Raw genomic sequence first — 18,452 nt, 5'->3', positions numbered from 1 at the left:
AGAACCACACTGGTCAAATCCGTACTTTCCTCTCTAGCCATATATTTCATAACCGCACTCAACATTCCGGCTGGGACCTCCGCAGAAATAACGAAGATTCAGAGGGCCTTCTTATGGGCAGGCACCAACTCGGTCTCTCGAGGTCAATGTAAGGTCAACTGGAAGTTGGTTTGTAGACCATTATATCTTGGCGGATTGGGGATCCTCGATCTAGAAAAGTTCTCCAAAGCCTTAAGACTACGATGGTTATGGTTCCAGTGGGCTCATCCAACTAGGGCGTGGGTCGGGTTTGACATCCCGTGCGGAGATGACGACATGGACTTGTTCTATTCTGCCACAACGGTGATCATAGGGGATGGCAAGAAAGCGAGTTTCTGGTTTGCTCCTTGGTTACAGGGGCAAAAACCTAAGGACTTGGCTCCGGACATCTTCGCTCTCTCCAAGTGCAAGGCGGCAAGTGTGGCCCATGCACTGACGAACGATGCTTGGATTAGGCGCATTGACACGCACAGAGGGTTCTCTTTGGAGGCCATACAACAATTCATTAATCTTTGGACCAAGATACAGGAGGTTCATTTGGAGGGCGGCACGGAGGACGCCATTCGATGGAAATTCACGGGAGATGGCTGCTACACTGCCGCCACGGCTTACCAGATGCAATTTGCAGGGGCAATCAAATCTGACATGCCCACGAGGGTATGGAAGGTTTGGGCGCCGCCAAAAGTTAAACTATTCTCATGGTTAATTATACAAGACAGAGTGTGGGCTGCCGATAGACTAACCCGTAGGGGCTGGCCAAATTGTGGTCTTTGTCAACTGTGCAAGGCTGTTCCTGAAACTGCTTCACACCTCTTTTTTAAATGCCGCTACTCAGTCAGGATTTGGAATTCCATATGTGGATGGCTTGGATTTCAATCGCAGACCAATGTTTGGGCTGATCTTCCGTCTGTGAACAACTGCTGGGATGCTCACGGTCACATCGGCACGAACAAAAGGGCTTTCAAATCCATGATGATGCTTGTCTGCTGGGCGATCTGGAACGAGAGGAATGCTAGGGTTTTTCAGAACAAGGCATCTCTACCTTCTCATGTAGTGGCTACCATCAAGGCTGACGCAATATTATGGACGAAAGCGGGCGCTAGGTCCTTGGGGAGTATTATCCCAGGAGAATAAGTAATTTCTGTTTTTAGCTTGGCCTGTGTGGCCATGTAATCGCTATTCTTTGCTACTTTCTTCTTAATTAATACAAGAGGCAAATCTTTTGCCTTCGTTTCAAAAAAAAAACTGCACATGAGCACTAGCTATCACCCCCAATCTGATGGTCAAACTGAAAGAGTCAACCAATGTTTGGAAAATTACCTGAGGTGCATGTATTTTCAGCAGCCAAACAAGTGGCATGGGTACCTGAGGTGCATGTGTTTTCAGCAGCCAAACAAGTGGCATGGGTGGTTGGCCTTGGCTGATACATGTTTCCACACATCACTACAAAAAAAACCATTTCAGGCATTGTATGGCTCCCCCCCCCCCCCACACACACCCACACACACACAATGACAGCTGAATCAGCTTTGCCAGATACTATCTGTGAAGAAAGTGACGATCTCTTACAGAACAGGGTACCAGTTGTGGAAGTGATTAACCAGAACCTGATCAAGGCACAGTCCCGGATGAAGCACTATGCTGACATGAAGAGGAAGGAAAGGGAATTCCCAGTGGGGGATATGGTTTACTTGAAGCTGCAGCCATATAGACACACTTCCCTCAGTTTATACAGACACCTGAAGTTACACTCTAAATTTTATGGCCCATTGAGAGTGCTCCAACGCATTGGCAAGCATGCATACAAGCTACTTCTTCCTGAGGGCTGCCAACAACACATTACGTTTCATGTTAGTCAACTGAAGAAACTCACTGGCCCAGAAGTTGTCCCGTCTCCACAGCTCCCACTGGTAGGACCGGATGGCCTGATCAAGATGGAACCTGAAGCGGGAGAGAAAGCTTATCCCAAGGCAACAAGGCAACATCAGTGTTCCCGTGGTTCATTGGCTAGTTAAATGGGTGAATATGCCAGTGGAGGAGGCAACTTGGGAAGATTCGGCCTTCATTCAAAAGGTTTTCCCTGCTTTTCGGGCTGGAGGACAAGCTCCGACTCTTCGGGGGTATTGTCTGGCCGTTTCTATTTTCAGTTACTGGAGTCCCCTGATCGCGCTTACCAAGCGGAGTCGCATCCACATCTCCACATTGGCCCAAAAGTTATCCCGTCTCCACAGCTACCACTGGTGGAACCTGAAGCGGGAGAGAAAGCTCATCCCAAGGCGACAAGGCAACATCAGTATTCTTGTGGTTCGTTGCCTAGTTAAATGGGCGAATATGCCAATGAAGGGGGCAACTTGGGAAGATTTGGGCTTCATTCAAAAGGTTTTCCCTGCTTTTCGGGCTGGAGGACGAGCTCTGTCTCTTCGGGGGTATTGTCAGCCGTTTCAATTTTCAGTTACTGCAGTCCCCTGTTCACGCTTGCCAGACGGAGTCAAGACCACTGATTTCGCATCCACAGCTCCACATTAGCCCAGAACTTGTCCCGTCTCCACAGCTCCCACTGGTAGGACCGGTTGGCCTGATCAAGATGGAACCTGAAGCGGTACTGGAGAGAAAGCTCATCCCAAGGCGACAAGCCAACATCAGTATTCCCGTGGTTTGTTGGCTAGTTAAATGGGTCAATATGCCAGTGGAGGAGGCAACTTGGGAAGATTCGGCCTTCATTCAAAAGGTTTTCCCTGCTTTTCGGGCTGGAGGACAAGCCCCGTCTCTTCGGGGGTATTGTCAGGCCGTTTCTATTTTCAGTTACTGCAGTCCCCTGTTCACGTTTGCCAAGCGGAGTCGCATCCACAGCTCCACATTGGCCCAGAAGTTGTCATGTCTCCACAGCTCCCACTGGTAGGACCGGATGGCCAGCGGTACAGGAGAGAAAGCTCATCCCAAGGCGACAAGGCAACATCAATATTCCGGTGGTTCGTTGGCTAGTTAAATAGGTGAATATGCCAGTGGAGGAGGCAACTTGGGAAGATTCGGCCTTCATTCAAAAGGTTTTCCTTGCTTTTCGAGCTTGGGGACAAGCTCCGTCTCTTCGGGGGGTATTGTCAGGCGGATTCTATTTTCAGTTACTGCAATTCCCTGTTCACGCTTGCCAGACGGAGTCAAGACCGCTGATTTCGCATCCACAGCTCCACATTCGCCCAAAAGTTGTCCCGTCTCCATAGCTCCCACTGGTAGGACCGGATGGCCTGATCAAGATGGAACCTGAAGCAGGAGAGAAAGCTCATCCCAAGGCGACAAGGCAACATCAGTATTCCTATGGTTCATTGGCTAGTTAAATGGGTGAATATGCCAGTGGAGGAGGCAACTTGGGAAGATTCGGCCTTCATTCAAAACGTTTTCCCAACTTTTCGGGCTGGAGGACAAGCTCCGTCTCCTCGGGGGTATTGTCGGGCCATTTCTATTTTCAGTTACTGCAGTCCCCTGTTCGCGCTTGCCAAGCGGAGTCGCATCCACAACTCCACATTGGTCCAGAAGTTACGTCACGTCTCCACAAGCTCCCACTGGTAGGACCGGATGGCCTGATCAAGATGGAACCTGAAGCGGGACCCGGGAGGAAGCTCATCCCAAGCCGACAAGGCAACATCAGTATTCTTGTGGTTCGTTGGCTAGTTAAATGGGTGAATATGCCAATGGAGGAGGCAACTTGGGAAGATTCGCCCTTCATTCAAAAGGTTTTCCCTGCTTTTCGAGCTTGGGGACAAGCTCCGTCTCTTCGGGGGGTAATGTCAGGTCGATTCTATTTTTCAGTTACTGCAATTCCTTGTTCACGCTTGCCAGACGGAGTCAAGACTGCTGATTTCGCATTCACAGCTCCATATTGGCCCAGAAGTTGTCCCGTCTCCCTAGCTCCCACTGGTAGGACCGGATGGCCTGATCAAGTTGGAACCTGAAGCGGGAGAAAAAGCTCATCCCAAGGCGACAAGGCAACATCAGTATTCATGTGGTTCGTTGGCTAGTTAAATGGGTGAATATGCCAGTGGAGGAGGCAACTTGGGAAGATTCGGCCTTCGTTCAAAAGGTTTTCCCTGCTTTTGGGGCTGGAGGACAAGCTCCGTCTCTTCGGGGGTATTGCCAACCGTTTCTATTTTCAGTTACTGCAGTCCCCTGTTCGCGCTTGCCAAGCGGAGTCGCATCTACAGCTCCACATTGGCCCAGAAGTTGTCCCGTCTACACAGCTCCCACTTGTAGGACCGGATGGCCTGATCAAGATGGAACCTGAAGCGGTACTAGAGAGAAAGCGCATCCCAAGGCTACAAGGCAACATCAGTATTCCTGTGGTTCGTTGGCTAGTTAAATGGGTGAATATGCCAGTGGAGGAGGCAACTTGGGAAGATTCCGCCTTCATTCAAAAGATTTTCCCTGCTTTCGGGCTTGAGGAAAAGCTCCGTCTCTTCGGGGAGTATTGTCAGGCCGTTTCTATTTTCAGTTACTGCAGTCCACTGTTCACGCTTGCCAGACGGAGTCGCATCCATAGCTTCACATTGGCCCGGAAGTTGTCCCGTCTCCACAGCTCCCACTGGTAGGACCGGATAGCCTGATCAAGATGGAACCTGAAGCGGGAGAGAAAGCTCATCCCAAGGCGACAAGGCAACATCAGTATTCTTGTGGTTCGTTGGCTAGTTAAATGTGTGAATATGCCAGTTGAAGAGGCAACTTGGGAAGATTCGACCTTCATTCAAAAGGTTTTCCCTGCTTTTCAGGCTTGAGGACAAGCTCCATCTCTTCGGAGGGTATTGTCAGGCCGTTTCTATTTTCAGTTGCTACAGTCCCCTGTTCGCGCTTGCCAGACGTCAGTTACTACAGTCCCCTGTTCGCGCTTGCCAGACGGAGTCAAGACCACTGATTTCGCGTCCAACGGCTCGCCATGTAAGATACCGGTTCGCCAGACTGCCTTGTTCCTGATCATCCATCCGTGATCGGACGGTGGAAGTACGTCGTGTAAAGCTATTCACTTTCTGGCACAGCATGTGCTCTGCCTTGCTGTAATGGCTATATAGCCAGCTACCTTTCTCTCATTTTGGACCATGTAATGTTAATCTGGTGTAAAACCTAGCCGCCCGTGGCGAGCTGAACCTACTTTCCCCTTTTCCTTGCAATACAGACCCTAGCTTGAGGTGTCCCGATCCTCTGAAATTGAGCTGAAATCATGTCTTCTTTCTGAATTCTTAAGTTAGTTCCTTACAGTTACCTACTGAAATGAACAGATTAATCACGGGAAAACTGGCTAAACTTTGCTTATCGTTTCATCACATAGAAAGTCATGAACACACTTCATGCAGTGCTCTCAGAGTTACTTATGGAGCAGAATTCCTGAAACTAGGAACAAACAAAGAAGCACTCACGCAGTTACACACTGACCAAAACAAACGACAATTGCCAATCCATCCAGTCATGCCCATTACAGCTGGAAAAAAAACACATGCATTCAGCCATGAATCGAAATAATCCAACATCATTCACATGATTGACATGAGAATCACTACTCGCGGGGAAAAACTACACATAATATTTTCCAAGACGGATTAATATGACAGGTTCATTGCGTGCATCTTTCCTGGACCATTCCTATGCTTTAGTAGTAACAACACTATAAACAAAACCAACCAAACAACACTATAGTTAAGAATGGAATATTATTAACTCTAGGACTAACACTTGTGGTTAGGATTTGTGATTAACCTCACTGATATTTAAACTTCCACACCCATGAGAACTCTAGTAAATAGTTGTAATTAATCTTCACCTCGGAAGGCCAGCAAAAATTTCACAGCATTTTTTACCACTCAGATAGTATTTGCAATCAGCGGCACGAATTCAAATCCAAAGCACTCAACATGTTTTATCCAACTTGAATGACATAATTATCAGCATTGGATTAGCACATCAAGAGCAGAACATCAAAACCATTATTACGATACAGTAGGATTAAGCATCGATTATCCAAGTTCTACCACAAAATTTTATCAGCAAATTTCTGGACCTGACATGAAAGACAGGAGACACCCCCCAAAAATATTGAAGTAAGACCGGCAGAATTAATCATTTGATGACTATAACACACAATGATTTCTCATGAAATTTACTCGGGAAGAAGTGAGGGAACAGGGAGATTGTACAAAAAAAATCCAGAGGTTTAAAATTCATATAGCTAAGATGATTTGCCACCAGAAAGATTCAAAGGACTGAAGAGTTATCTGACACAAATGAATCTGGATGAGAGGGGAAGATTTGGTCCAGGTGAACACGTCGGGAATAAACAGGCGAACAGGAGCAGGCCGATGGTCCAAACATGCACGCCTATGCTGCCACTAGGTGTGTATCCGGACCGTATATGGATGTGTGCGCCTGCCACAGGCCTGCCAGCCGCCTGACAGGTTTCAAATCCCAAATCCCATATAAACGAGCGAGATAACAGCCTGCCTGGTGCGCGGCCACCAAAAGCCTGCACTCGGCCGACCACTCTCAATAAAGCAGAGAAGAATATTGTTGTAGGAACGGGAGGGAGAGAGGAGTACGGGAGGGAGAGAGGAGTACCTCCAGCAGCTGTGTTTTTTTGTGTGGCGGCTGGCTTAGGAACGGGATGGCTGGGAGCATCCTTTTTAGGTCAGTCCCACTACATGGGCCTGGGCCCTAAGAGATAACTTGTATGGGCTGGGCCATACCGGTTCAACACTCCCCCTCAAGATGGGTGGTAGATATCTATCATTCCCATCTTGTGACATGCCAAGTTACAATCCTTTGTTCCCAGACCCTTTGTCAAACAATCTGCAAACTGCTGCCCAGAACTGACATGAGTAAGGCTGATGACCCCGGCATCAAGCTTCTCCTTAATGAAGAACCGATCAATTTCCACATGCTTTGTCCTATCATGTTGAACTGGGTTATTAGCGATGGCTATAGCTGACTGATTGTCACACCACACCTTCAAGGGCCCCTTCCTCAGAAGTTTCAACTCGCTCAGTAGGTACTTCACCCAGAGCATCTCACACAACCCTTGAGATAATGCTCTATACTCAGCTTCTGATGTTGATCTAGACACAACCGGCTGTTTCTTGCTTCTCCATGATACCAAATTTCCTCCCACAAACACGCAGTAACCAGAAGTTGATCTTCTATCATCTTGACAACTGGCCCAGTCAGAGTCACTATAGCCATCCACCTCAAGATGTCCACTCTTCCCAAACCACAACCCTTTACCCGGAGTCCCCTTCAAGTATCTCAGGATTCTGTGCACAATATCAAGATGCCCACTCCTTGGTTCATGCATGTATCTGCTCACCACCCCCGTAGCATACGTAATGTCAGGCCTGGTATGACACAAGTACAACAACCTTCCAACCAGTTTCTGATACTCTTCCTTATTCACTAGCTCTCCTGATTGTGCTGTCACTTGGTGATTTTGTTCAGTCGGAGTAGGGGCAGTACGACATCCCATCATGCCCACGTCACTCAAAAGATCCAAGGTGTATTTTCGTTGGCACAAAGAGATTCCCTTCTCTGTCCGAGCCACTTCAATGCCAAGAAAGTATTTTAGGTTACCCAAATCCTTTACCTCAAACTCCTTGCTCAAACAACCCTTCAATCTCTCTATTTCCTCCTCATCATCTCCAGTGATGATAATGTCATCCACATAAACAGCAAGAATGGTGATCTTCCGATCAGAGTGCTTGTAGAACATCGTGTGGTCACCGTTACACTGACCATACCCCATACCACGGACAGCACGTCTGAACCTATCAAACCAGGCCCTTGGTGATTGCTTCAGTCCATACAAGGATTTCTTCAGCCTGCATACCTTCCCCGTAGTCTCTGAAGTACCAAAACCTGGTTGTATTTCCATGTACACTTCTTCTTGCAACTCACCATGCAAGAAGGCATTCTCGACATCAAATTGATGCAACTTCCACCCAAAGTTTGCAGCACAGGAGACCAATATCCTTACTGTGTTCATCTTTGCCACGGGAGCAAACGTCTCATCATAGTCAATTCCATAAGTTTGACTATATCCTCTGGCGACCAATCTGGCCTTATACCGTTCCACCTTCCCTTCAGGATTCTGCTTCACTGTATAGATCCACTTACAACTCACTGCTTTCTTTTCTGCCGGCAATGTGGTTAGCACCCATGTCTTGTTTTTCCTTAGTGCTTCCAACTCTTCTATCATCGCTTCACGCCACCTCGGATCTTGCTTTGCAGCCTTCCAATCCTTTGGAATTGACACAGTTTGAAGGGAGGCAACAAACGCCTTATATGTGGGTGACAAAGCCTTATAAGACACAAAATTGCCAATATCAAGATCATCACAAGCATCATCCTTCGGTAGAGCCTTTCTTGCTACTTCACCCTTTCTTGCTGCTTCACGTGTAGCCTTTCGCAATGCAATGGGCAACTCCACTGTGTCAGATGAGCTCGTCTCACTATCTTGCTGCTCCCCCTGCACTCTTGCCTCATTTCCTTGTTGCTCCCCCTGCACTCTTGCCTCATTTCCTTGTTGCTCCCCCTGCACTCTTGCCTCACTGCCTTGCTGCTCCCCTTGCACGTGTGGTTGCCGTCGAGAGTACACTAGGGTGTTCGTCTGCCATCGATCCCGAACAGGAACCCGAAGAGCACCAATCTTAAGTGTATCGACGGTTGGCTCGACATGAACCTGCACATCATCATCAGTGAGAGTACTAACAGGAATTGTTCCCAATATTGGTTGGACCTGAACTTGCACATCATTAGCAGTGTTATTGCCCACAGAATCACACTGAGTATGAGACACATCCTTCTCCCCCTCTTGACCATCGTGCACATGATGTAGGTGGTCAAGCTCTGCAAATAGCAGACTGAGATCAGTCGGCGTACCATAGAATGGCTCGGACTCCCTGAAGGTAACATCCATACTCACGAACCTGCGTTTTTCAGAGGGAGACCAACATTTATACCCCTGCTGACTAGAAGAGTATCCCAGGAAGACACACTTCACTGCCCGAGGATCAAGCTTTCCAACAGATGGTCGATGATCACGAACAAAGCAAGTACTGCCAAACAACTTTGGGGAAACAACAAACTTATTATCTCCAATGAGCAACTCAGACGGAGATTTCATACCTAATATCCTGGAAGGTGTCCGGTTGATCAGGTACGTGGCTGTCATAACTGCTTCATCCCATAAGAACTTAGGCACATTCATGGTAAACATTAATGTCCGAGAAACCTCAAGAATATGACGATTCTTCCTTTCGGCCACTCCATTCTGAGGTGGGGTGTCCGGACATGAAGTTTGATGAAGAATTCCTTGGTTAGCCATGAAGTCCCCAAAAATATTGTTCACATACTATGTACCATTGTCAGTCCTGAGCACGTTGACCTGCACCTGAAACTGGTTCTTTACAAGAGCATGGAAGTTCTGAAAACAGCTAAACACCTCATCCTTGTTACGCATCAAGTAAATCCAAGTCATACGAGAATAGCAGTCAATGAAGGTAACAAAATACTTCTTTCCATTCATTGACACTACTGGGCTAGTCCATACATCCGAATGAATGAGCATAAAAGGAGATATGCTCCTAAGCCCCTTACTCACATATGAGGCTCGTGTGTGTTTTGCATATTCGCAAGCATCACATGTCAACTTGCCCTTGCCTATTCCACACATAACATCCGGAAAGATTCTACTCATCTTATCAAAAGATACATGACCCATTCTACAATGATGGATCATCGCATGCTTCTCCTTGTCCTCCATGGTCGCAGCACACACCAAGTCCGGTTGCACCTCCTGGTCCATGTACCAGAGCCCCTACGCCTGGTGCCAGTCCCAACCGTCTGGCTCGTCTGTCGCTCCTGAATCAAGCAACCGAACTTGTCAAGGATCACACGACAATCTATTTGATCAATGAGAGCATTGAAAGAGACCAAATTGACAGGAAAAGCTGGCACATGCAAAACTGACGATAAGGAGATGGCTGAAGTGCATTTGACTGTGCCAACCCCTACGACAGGCTGATTGGTACCATCGGCAGTTTGTATAGTGCCCTTGTGAGTAGGAGCATGCTTATGGTAAGACTCAAACACACAAGAATTACCCGCAACATGCTTAGATGCTCCAGAGTCTAAGACCCACTCTGAAGCACTCTCATTAGGAGTAAGAAATGCCTTCATCGAATTACCTTCATCAGTGGAGGCCAAGTGAGCAAAGTCTCCATAGGCAGCCTCATCAACTCCCTTGCCCTGTGACGTCCCAGTGTCCTCTTCAACTACCATATGCGCCCTGCCCCTGAGTTTCCTGAGTAGCCACCTCTGCCCCTAGAAAGTTGACCCCCTGAGTTCCATGGGTATCCACCTCTGCCTCGAGCATACCTGCCTCTGCCAGTGCCCCCTCTGTTGTATCCCCTGCCTCTACCACGAGTTGGACATTCCCTCTTCCAATGACCTACCTCCCCACAAATATGACATGTGTTGGGATCTCCCCACTCCATGCGCTCAGAAGCCGGCACAAACTTCACGTTTGCATGCTCAAGAGATAGCCTCACCTCCTCTTGAGACATTGCTGCAATAGTGTCCTCAATAGTTGGCAGGAGAGGTTGGTGCAACAGGGAAACCCCCTGCCATGAAAGCAACCTCTGAGGCCTTCCAACAGTTTCAGCACACGCCTGCGTGCAATCCACTTGCGCCCTGACTCGATGCACGCCGCATCATAGAGTTCCAAAGGATCACAGTTATCCTGCTCTGCCCACAAAGCCTGCAGCTCTGCTACATATGCCATCACTGACATGTCATCGCCTTGGCGCAGCCGACTGATCTTCCCCTCAATCTGAGCAATTAGCATGAAATTACCCTTGGCTGAGTATTGGGTGGATAGAGTCTTCCATATCTCGGCGGACGTGGATAGTCCCTCCACAGAGCGACCAATGGAGGGCACCACTGAGTTCAACAACCAGCCAACAAGCACAGAGTTTATGACCTTCCACCGCTTTCCCTCCGCGGTAGTCTTGTCTCCGGGTTCATCAACCGCACCCAATATGTGCTCATCAAGTTCCTTCTGTTCCACAGCCAGCAATGCCCTTCTGGACCAGCTCAAATAATTTGTGCCCCCCTCTAGCTTCATGTCCAGGGGTGACATTTCGAGCTTCTGAGCCACTTCCTGTCGAGGAACGATGGCCCCAGAGTTGGAGTTGGACTCTGCGAGGATCTTAGCGAGCTTCTCGAAAGCAGCAGCGAGAGCATTTGGTTCAGCCATCTTTGGTGTTCCAGCAGCACCACAGCCTCACTTCTTCTCCACAGCAGAACCAACACACAGCAGCAAAAACAGCAACTCAGATGCACAGCAGCAGGAACAGCACAACAATAGCTCCACTAACAGCACAGCAGCAGCTCCAGGAACAGACCACCACCAGCACCTTCTCCTCTAGCAGCAGCACCCAGCTCCCGGTCTCCCCTCTAGTGCACACCACCACCAGCAGCTGCAACCTCCTTCTCGGGCAAACAGCAGCAGCCGCAACCCCAGACTCCAGCAGCTGCCCTTCTTTCGCTTCCTCCTCTCTCCTTCTCCCTTCCACCTCCAGAAACACAGCAGAACAGAGAGAGATAAGAGAGCCGGGGCAGGAAGGAACCAGCACCAGCCGTCGCCCTGTCGCCCGCGCAGCCGCTTCTCCTCCTCGCGCGCGCGCACAGCCGCCTCCTCTCCAGCGCGCAGGGCCGCCGTCGATCCCCACCGGACCCCGCAGCCACGCCGGCTGGCGCCGCCGTCCGTCAGGCCTTGCCGGACCTGGCCTCTGATACCATGTAGGAACGGGAGGGAGAGAGGAGTACCTCCAGCAGCTGTGTTTTTTTGTGTGGCGGCTGGCTTAGGAACGGGATGGCTGGGAGCATCCTTTTTAGGTCAGTCCCACTACATGGGCCTGGGCCCTAAGAGATAACTTGTATGGGCTGGGCCATACCGGTTCAACAATTGTCGTTTACTTTTATATACTGTTCAGTAATTAGGATTTGTGTCAGAGTAGTAGATTCATCTAGACCCTCAAACTTGTCCAAAGAAAGAGTGCAAGGTTCTGTACGTAAGGCAAATGCTACACGTCCGACGCATTTTCTAACACGAAAATTTGATATCTCAGTGATAGGAAATTGCAGGTACATAATTCTAATCAAGCAGCTAGACTTGCTCACAAAATTGCAGTCAAAGTGCTACGGGGATTTCTACTGGCAGAGTTAGCTGTGCATACAAATGTGGCAAAAAGACATGCACATACCAATTCAACAAGTGGCTGCAGCTTGGGTAGACATGGCTAAGGCCTAAGAGGATAGGACTAGCAACAATATTTATCTTTATTCATATATGCATCCTCAGTTCGATATACAAACACAGAAAGGAAACATAAAATGTGGTACGATCAGAAGAACTGATCACATGCAACCATAGTCAGGATCAATAGCCGTAAGGGGATTGCTGGTGTTGCATTGAAGGGCCATAAGCAGGGCCTGCAAGTCTTGTGGAGATTGCTAGAATGCTTGTTGTGAGTGAGACTCTAAGGTACAACCCATGGCATGACAAAAAATTAAGACCTCTGACCAACTGTTGCCTACTCATCCGGGTGTGTTTGGTTCGAGGGATAGATTTAGGTGGTTGTAGGCACCCCCAACAACCTGGCTAGGGATAGCCTCTTTTCTGTTTGGTTGGTGTTAGACTTGCAGTATCTACGACTGCAGTGGACTGGGTTATACAGTTGCCGATGGGCCGTCTGACCGCTTGTGACCCATGTGAGTCCGTGGCGTGTGTTATTTAAGTTTGATTCATCAGGTGAACTGTACCAGGCACAAATTCCTTGCTCCATGTTTCTCTGACGTCGACTTCTTCTCCAAGTTTCTCTCATCCTCCTGCTGGCTGTACGATCCGATTCCCAATCACTGCTCACAGCGCTCTTTCTACACCGTTCCTCCCAAAGCAAATGGAGCAATGGCCTCAATGCCCTGGTCACCGCCTGCCACAGCAGACAGTAGCACTGTAGCAGGCATCCTCATCGCCAGATTTGACTGAGCGATGGTTCTGTTTAAGTTAGCTGATTCGTGTGTGGATTTTTTTTCAGTGCTTTATCGATTTGTTAGATTTAGACAACAGTTTTGCTCGATTAAGCATGGAACTAGCCACAGCCACAGGCCTACTTCATTGCCTTATCCTTACCAAACATGTAGCAGCTTCAGTCATCCTTCCTGTGCTGCACAGAGGGGGGGGGGGGCACGAATATATTTAATCCTTTTACGCAGCCAAAAGCTTGGGGTAGATTATATATCTCATTTACCTATATTATCCATACATTGTTGGATGCCCTAACTCATACATACCGGCTACAAGTTTGGGGTTGGTGCCAAGTAGTTTCATGTTGCATATTCAACAATGCATGGAGCTGGTCATATAGCCTTTGTTATCTCTTTTATCTATATCTCATGCACTCAGTCATACTACAAATTGCTCAACTATATCTGTCCAGACCAGGAATTTCCAGATATTGGTGATAGATTGGAAACTGGTTGTTGACCACCATAATCTATACTTATATCTACATCTATACCTTACTAATAAAGTAAGGTGTGTTTCTCGGATTTTTTTATCCGTTCACCCATATTGTGTTTCTTGAGATTCTTTTTTATACAAGGTGGTACTAATTTTTTGTGGTCCATCTAGCGGCAGCAGCCCATCTGACCAGCCCTCCATGCGCAAATGTCCGTGGAGGACTGCAACCCAGGCTCATGATGCCTAGGAGAAGAGGCAAAAAGATAATGCCCGGTGCAAGGATCGAACTCCCGACCAGCGGAGCAGTCTCGACCACGGCGTCCAACGGAGCCACCTCATGCTCATGTGAAAAAGAGAGGATTTATTCCTACTCCCTCCGTTCCTAAATATAAGTCTTTTTAGAGTTTTTCACTAGTAGACTACATACGGATGTATATGGACATACTTTAGAGTATAGATTCACTTATTTTGCTATGTATGTAGATCACTAGTAAAATCTCTTAAAAGACTTATATTTAGGAACGGAGGGAGTATTAAATAGTAGCACCTCGTTTCCCTACATTTTAGTCAACTGATTCATATACGTCTCTGATCTGAAATCAGTAAACCACCTCAAGAATCAATAATAAGAGGGCAAGAAGTGTGTTTCGTTGCTCACAAATATTGAGCACGGAGATATCCTCGAAGGAGAGAGAAGCGATCAAATAAAAACGGAAAAGACAGAGGACGTCTTGGGAGAAAAAAGGATATCTCGATAATAGAATGGAAAGAACTGAAAAGGCACGCGGCGACACAGCGGGAGCACACCTCAGAGGAAAAATAAGGACCCGATCGTGCTTTACGGGATTAGAATGAAACCCCCAGTCTATGGTGCAAGCACGCCACGGAGAAAAAAAAAGGACCCAGCCGTGCTTTACATGATTAGAATCAAAGGCCCCAAGATGACATGGAGATAAGCCGGCGCGCAAGATCACGGGGTTACTGAAATCGAAGGAAAACAAAAAAAGGTGTTATGTGCATGGACATGCACCTGGATTCAGGCTACTTACGCCTCTGTGTCCAATCATGAAGCGGGTCGAGACGTGCTTGCATGCATGCGCTGACACTGGTGATTGACGGGAGCATGCTTGCCACGGTGCTGTTTTGGACGAACAATTAATTTGAGTTGTTTTCTGGCAACGGTTATCGAATTATTGCTCAAATTAACTGATGCAGTGCAATGTTGCTTAGGGATGGTCAGATCGACACAGGCAATATCATCTTCATCGTACCAAGGTTCAACTGCTGCAGCTGACAGCAGCCTCATACTTCCCCAAACATGCTCATTACACCTATTCTTGGCTTTTTGCTACTACGGAAAATTTTGTTTCTTTTCTTTTATGTGAATTCTGGACATATATGGGCATTCTAAGTGTTCTTCTCTAAGATTTCATATTTGAAGCATGATGTTTGCTATCACACCCAAACCAAAATGTTTGATGTGCAACGCTAGCTAGACGAGGTCCATTGCTATCGAATTGGTTCAGCTACAACCTGCAATAAGCTAGCGGAACTAGCAATCCATTTGATGTGCAACGCTAGCTAGACGAGGTCCATTGATTTTTCGTGGAAACAACAACTGAAGTAACTGATTGTGACTATCTAGCTATTTGTTGCAACTTTGAAATTCCATAATGGAAGACGATCAGCTTGCAGGATCAAGCAGCTTCACGTGTGGTACGTTCTCGACTTGCTCTCAGTAGAAAGTATCAAACAGCTAGCTTTGCATATCAAGTCTTGCCTGAAAGCAATCGGCAAGTTGAGCCTGAGGACAATCTGCCACCACAAGGTCGCGATCGATCGAGGCAGCTTCTTCTACGCCGCTCTTGCCCCAGCCGAGGTCAACACGTCGAGAGCCCTCGCCTATTCACCCTCCCTATAGCTCATCTACAGCCTTGCCGTTGCCTTCACCCACAGCTGCACTCGCATATCGCACAAAGAAGAGGCAGCTAAGTGAAATGTTGTGGACCAGAGATTTATTAGAAGATATTAAAGACTAGTTATATGAATGTGTGGTGTGGTAACAAATCAGCAATGACATAGCACACAATCCAGTGCAGCATGAGGGGGGGGGGGGTGAAATAGACAGATTCTTCATCAAAGAAAAGCTTGACGCTGGGATCATCAAGATTGAGCATGTGAAGAGATTGCAGAATGCTTGACTAAATGATTGGTAACTAAAGAATGCAATCTGGTGTGTGACAAGATGAGAATGACAGATAGATATAACCCCTCTTGAGGGGGGTGTTGGATGAGGGGCCCATGGCCCATGTATCGCTGACCCAAGTGGCCCAGGCCTATGGTGGCTGACCTAATAGACGAGGAGCACAGGGTATTGGAAAAGAGACTGACACAAGAGCAAGAGACTCTGCAGCCATGGCGATTGACAGCAATCTCTTCACATGCTCCGAGCATTATGTTGCCGTGTTGTTGGCCTCAATTCTAGATAGGATGCATCGAGACGTACTCAAGAACCCTTGTCGATGCACGTACTAGAAATCTAGAATCTGATCGAATTGGTTCAGCTACAACCTGCAATAAGCTAGCGAAACTAGCAATCCATTTGATGTGCAAAGCTGGCTAGCCTAGGTCCTTTGATTTTTCGTAGCAACAACAACTGAAGTAACTGATCGTGACTATCTAGCTATTTGTTGCAACTTTGAAATTCCATAATGGAAGTCGATCAGCTTGATCAAGCAGCTTCACGTGTGGTACGTTCTTGACTTGCTCTCAGTAGAAAGTATCAACCAGCTAGCTTTGCATATCAAGTCTTTCTTGCCTGAAAGCAATCGGCAAGTTGAGCCTGAGGACAATCTCCCGTCACAAGGTTGCGATCGATCGAGGCAGCTTCTTCTGCGTCGCTCTTGCCCCAGCCGAGGTCAGCACGTCTAGATCCCTCGCCTATTCACCCTCCCTATAGCTCATCTACATCCTTGTCGTTGCCTTCACCCACTGCTGCACTCGCATATCGCACAAAGAAGAGGCAGCTAAGTGAAATGTTGTGGACCAGAGATTTGTTAGAAGATATTAAAGACTAGTTGTATGAATGTGTGGTGTGGTAACAAATCAGCAAAATGACATAGCACACAATCCAGTGCAGCATGATAGAACCAAGCAAATCGAAATAGACAGATTCTTCATCAAAGAAAAGCTTGACACTGGGATCATCAAGATTGAGCATGTGAAAGATTGCAAAATGCTTGACTAAAGGATTGGTAACTAAAGAATGCAATCTGGTGTGTGACAAGATGAGAATTATTTATTTATTTTGACGTGCAAGGCAGGAGCACTGCCGATTTTCATTAAGAGAGGAAAAAAAATAACAAAGTGGCCCTGTTTATAAGGGAAACTAGGCCAAAAAAACCTTACAACACACGATTGAAATAGAGGACAATCGTGCAACAACCCAACCCTTGCCGACATCGACAACTCAAACTCCACCACCAACACGCCCACAAGATGAGAATGACAGATAGATATACTAACAAACGAAGTATAAAGAACGGTGCTTCAACACCAACAAACGAAGTATAAAGAACGGTGTTTCAACACCAACAAACGAAGTATAAAGAACGGTGTTCATCTCAAGAATGCCGCGCATAGACCTCTGAAATGCAAATTACCTTCAGCTCTCCCAGTCAAATTACCCCAAAATCCAATTCATCAAACTTTATCACTAGAGAAGGATGCTACAGAAAGGGGTCCAGATATTATCAAACTATTACCCAATTACTATTATCATTAGTAGATACTACTACTCCTTCTGATCCATATTACTTGTCGCTCAAACAGATGTATCTAGATATATTTCAGTGCTAGATATATCCATTTGAGCCACAAGAAATATGGATTGGAGGGAGTACTATTATTGTTATATTTCGTGAAAGATCAAATTGCCCGATTAATTAAGATATAACCAATCGGTCGTCCAATTAGGACGGAATCATACCAACCACAGCAGCGCATACTAGCTAACTCATCTGAGAACATTCCGCAAGCAGTCATAGTTGGTCAGATCTGGGTACTAGACAAGGTAGAAGAAACAGATCGCATATAGAATGGGAAGACCTGTAGAGGCCGACCAGGCGGCGTGGAGGACGGACCGCTCCTGGACGTTGGCGCAGAACCCAAGAGTGATCTTGTTGAGGTCGCCCCGCAGCACGGAGCCGCTCCAGACGGAGGCACCGTCATGGACGGTGACCTGCCCGGCGAGCACGGCTTCGGGAGCAACGTACGCGTCGACGGCCACCTTGGGAAGCCACTGCCCGAGTGGTACTAGCTGCCGCTGCCCGCGGTAATCCCACCGCACCCGATCCGCACCTGCCGCCGCGGCTGCGACGGGGGGTGGTGAGGACGAAGGCGCAGCGGGAGACGGGCAGGCGGTAGCGGTGGAGGAGAGGATCCGGCGGAGGGAAGGCGCCGCGGCGGCGGAAGCTCGGCGAGAGAGGCGAGACAGGGAAGCGGCGGCCATGGTGGCGTGGTGGTCCGGGAGGTGTGTGGGTCGGGCGAGCAGGCGAATCGTTAACTCTTCGTCTTTCTCTCAGACACAAGCGCGTACCTGGGCTCGGCTTTGTGTGCAAACGGCCTTCTGCAATCGTGCCGAAAAAAGGGAGAGGCTCTCCCTCCCCTAAAAATAACTCAGATTTCGTCTCTAAATAAAAACGATTTTGCTAAAACACATCTAGATATGAGATAAGTATTGCATATATAAGTCTTATATCATCGATCTTATATGAAGATTTATGTGGTTATTTTATTTTTCTTTGTATGCTTGATTAATCATTTAAATGTGCAATAATTATGTCACATCTAGATGTGACAGATC

At 47.6% G+C, this 18,452-nt stretch overlaps 1 protein-coding gene across 1 annotated transcript in view; it reads right to left on the bottom strand.

Annotated features, from left to right (window-relative positions):
- The window catches only part of LOC123406032 (gamma carbonic anhydrase-like 2, mitochondrial), a 37,684-nt gene extending 19,461 nt beyond the window's left edge, over positions 1-18,223 (bottom strand). Inside the window, exon 1 of the mRNA XM_045099534.1 lies at positions 17,696-18,223. Within this exon, the coding sequence (XP_044955469.1) occupies positions 17,696-18,098 (403 nt within the window). The 5' untranslated portion in view covers positions 18,099-18,223. The remainder of the gene's footprint in view (positions 1-17,695) is intronic.
- Between the last annotated feature and the right edge of the window lie 229 nt (positions 18,224-18,452).

Source organism: Hordeum vulgare, chromosome 6H (assembly GCF_904849725.1).
Source record: "Hordeum vulgare subsp. vulgare chromosome 6H, MorexV3_pseudomolecules_assembly, whole genome shotgun sequence".
Classification (NCBI taxonomy): Eukaryota; Viridiplantae; Streptophyta; class Magnoliopsida; order Poales; family Poaceae; genus Hordeum; species Hordeum vulgare.
This window is presented reverse-complemented; position numbering and strand designations above follow the sequence as displayed.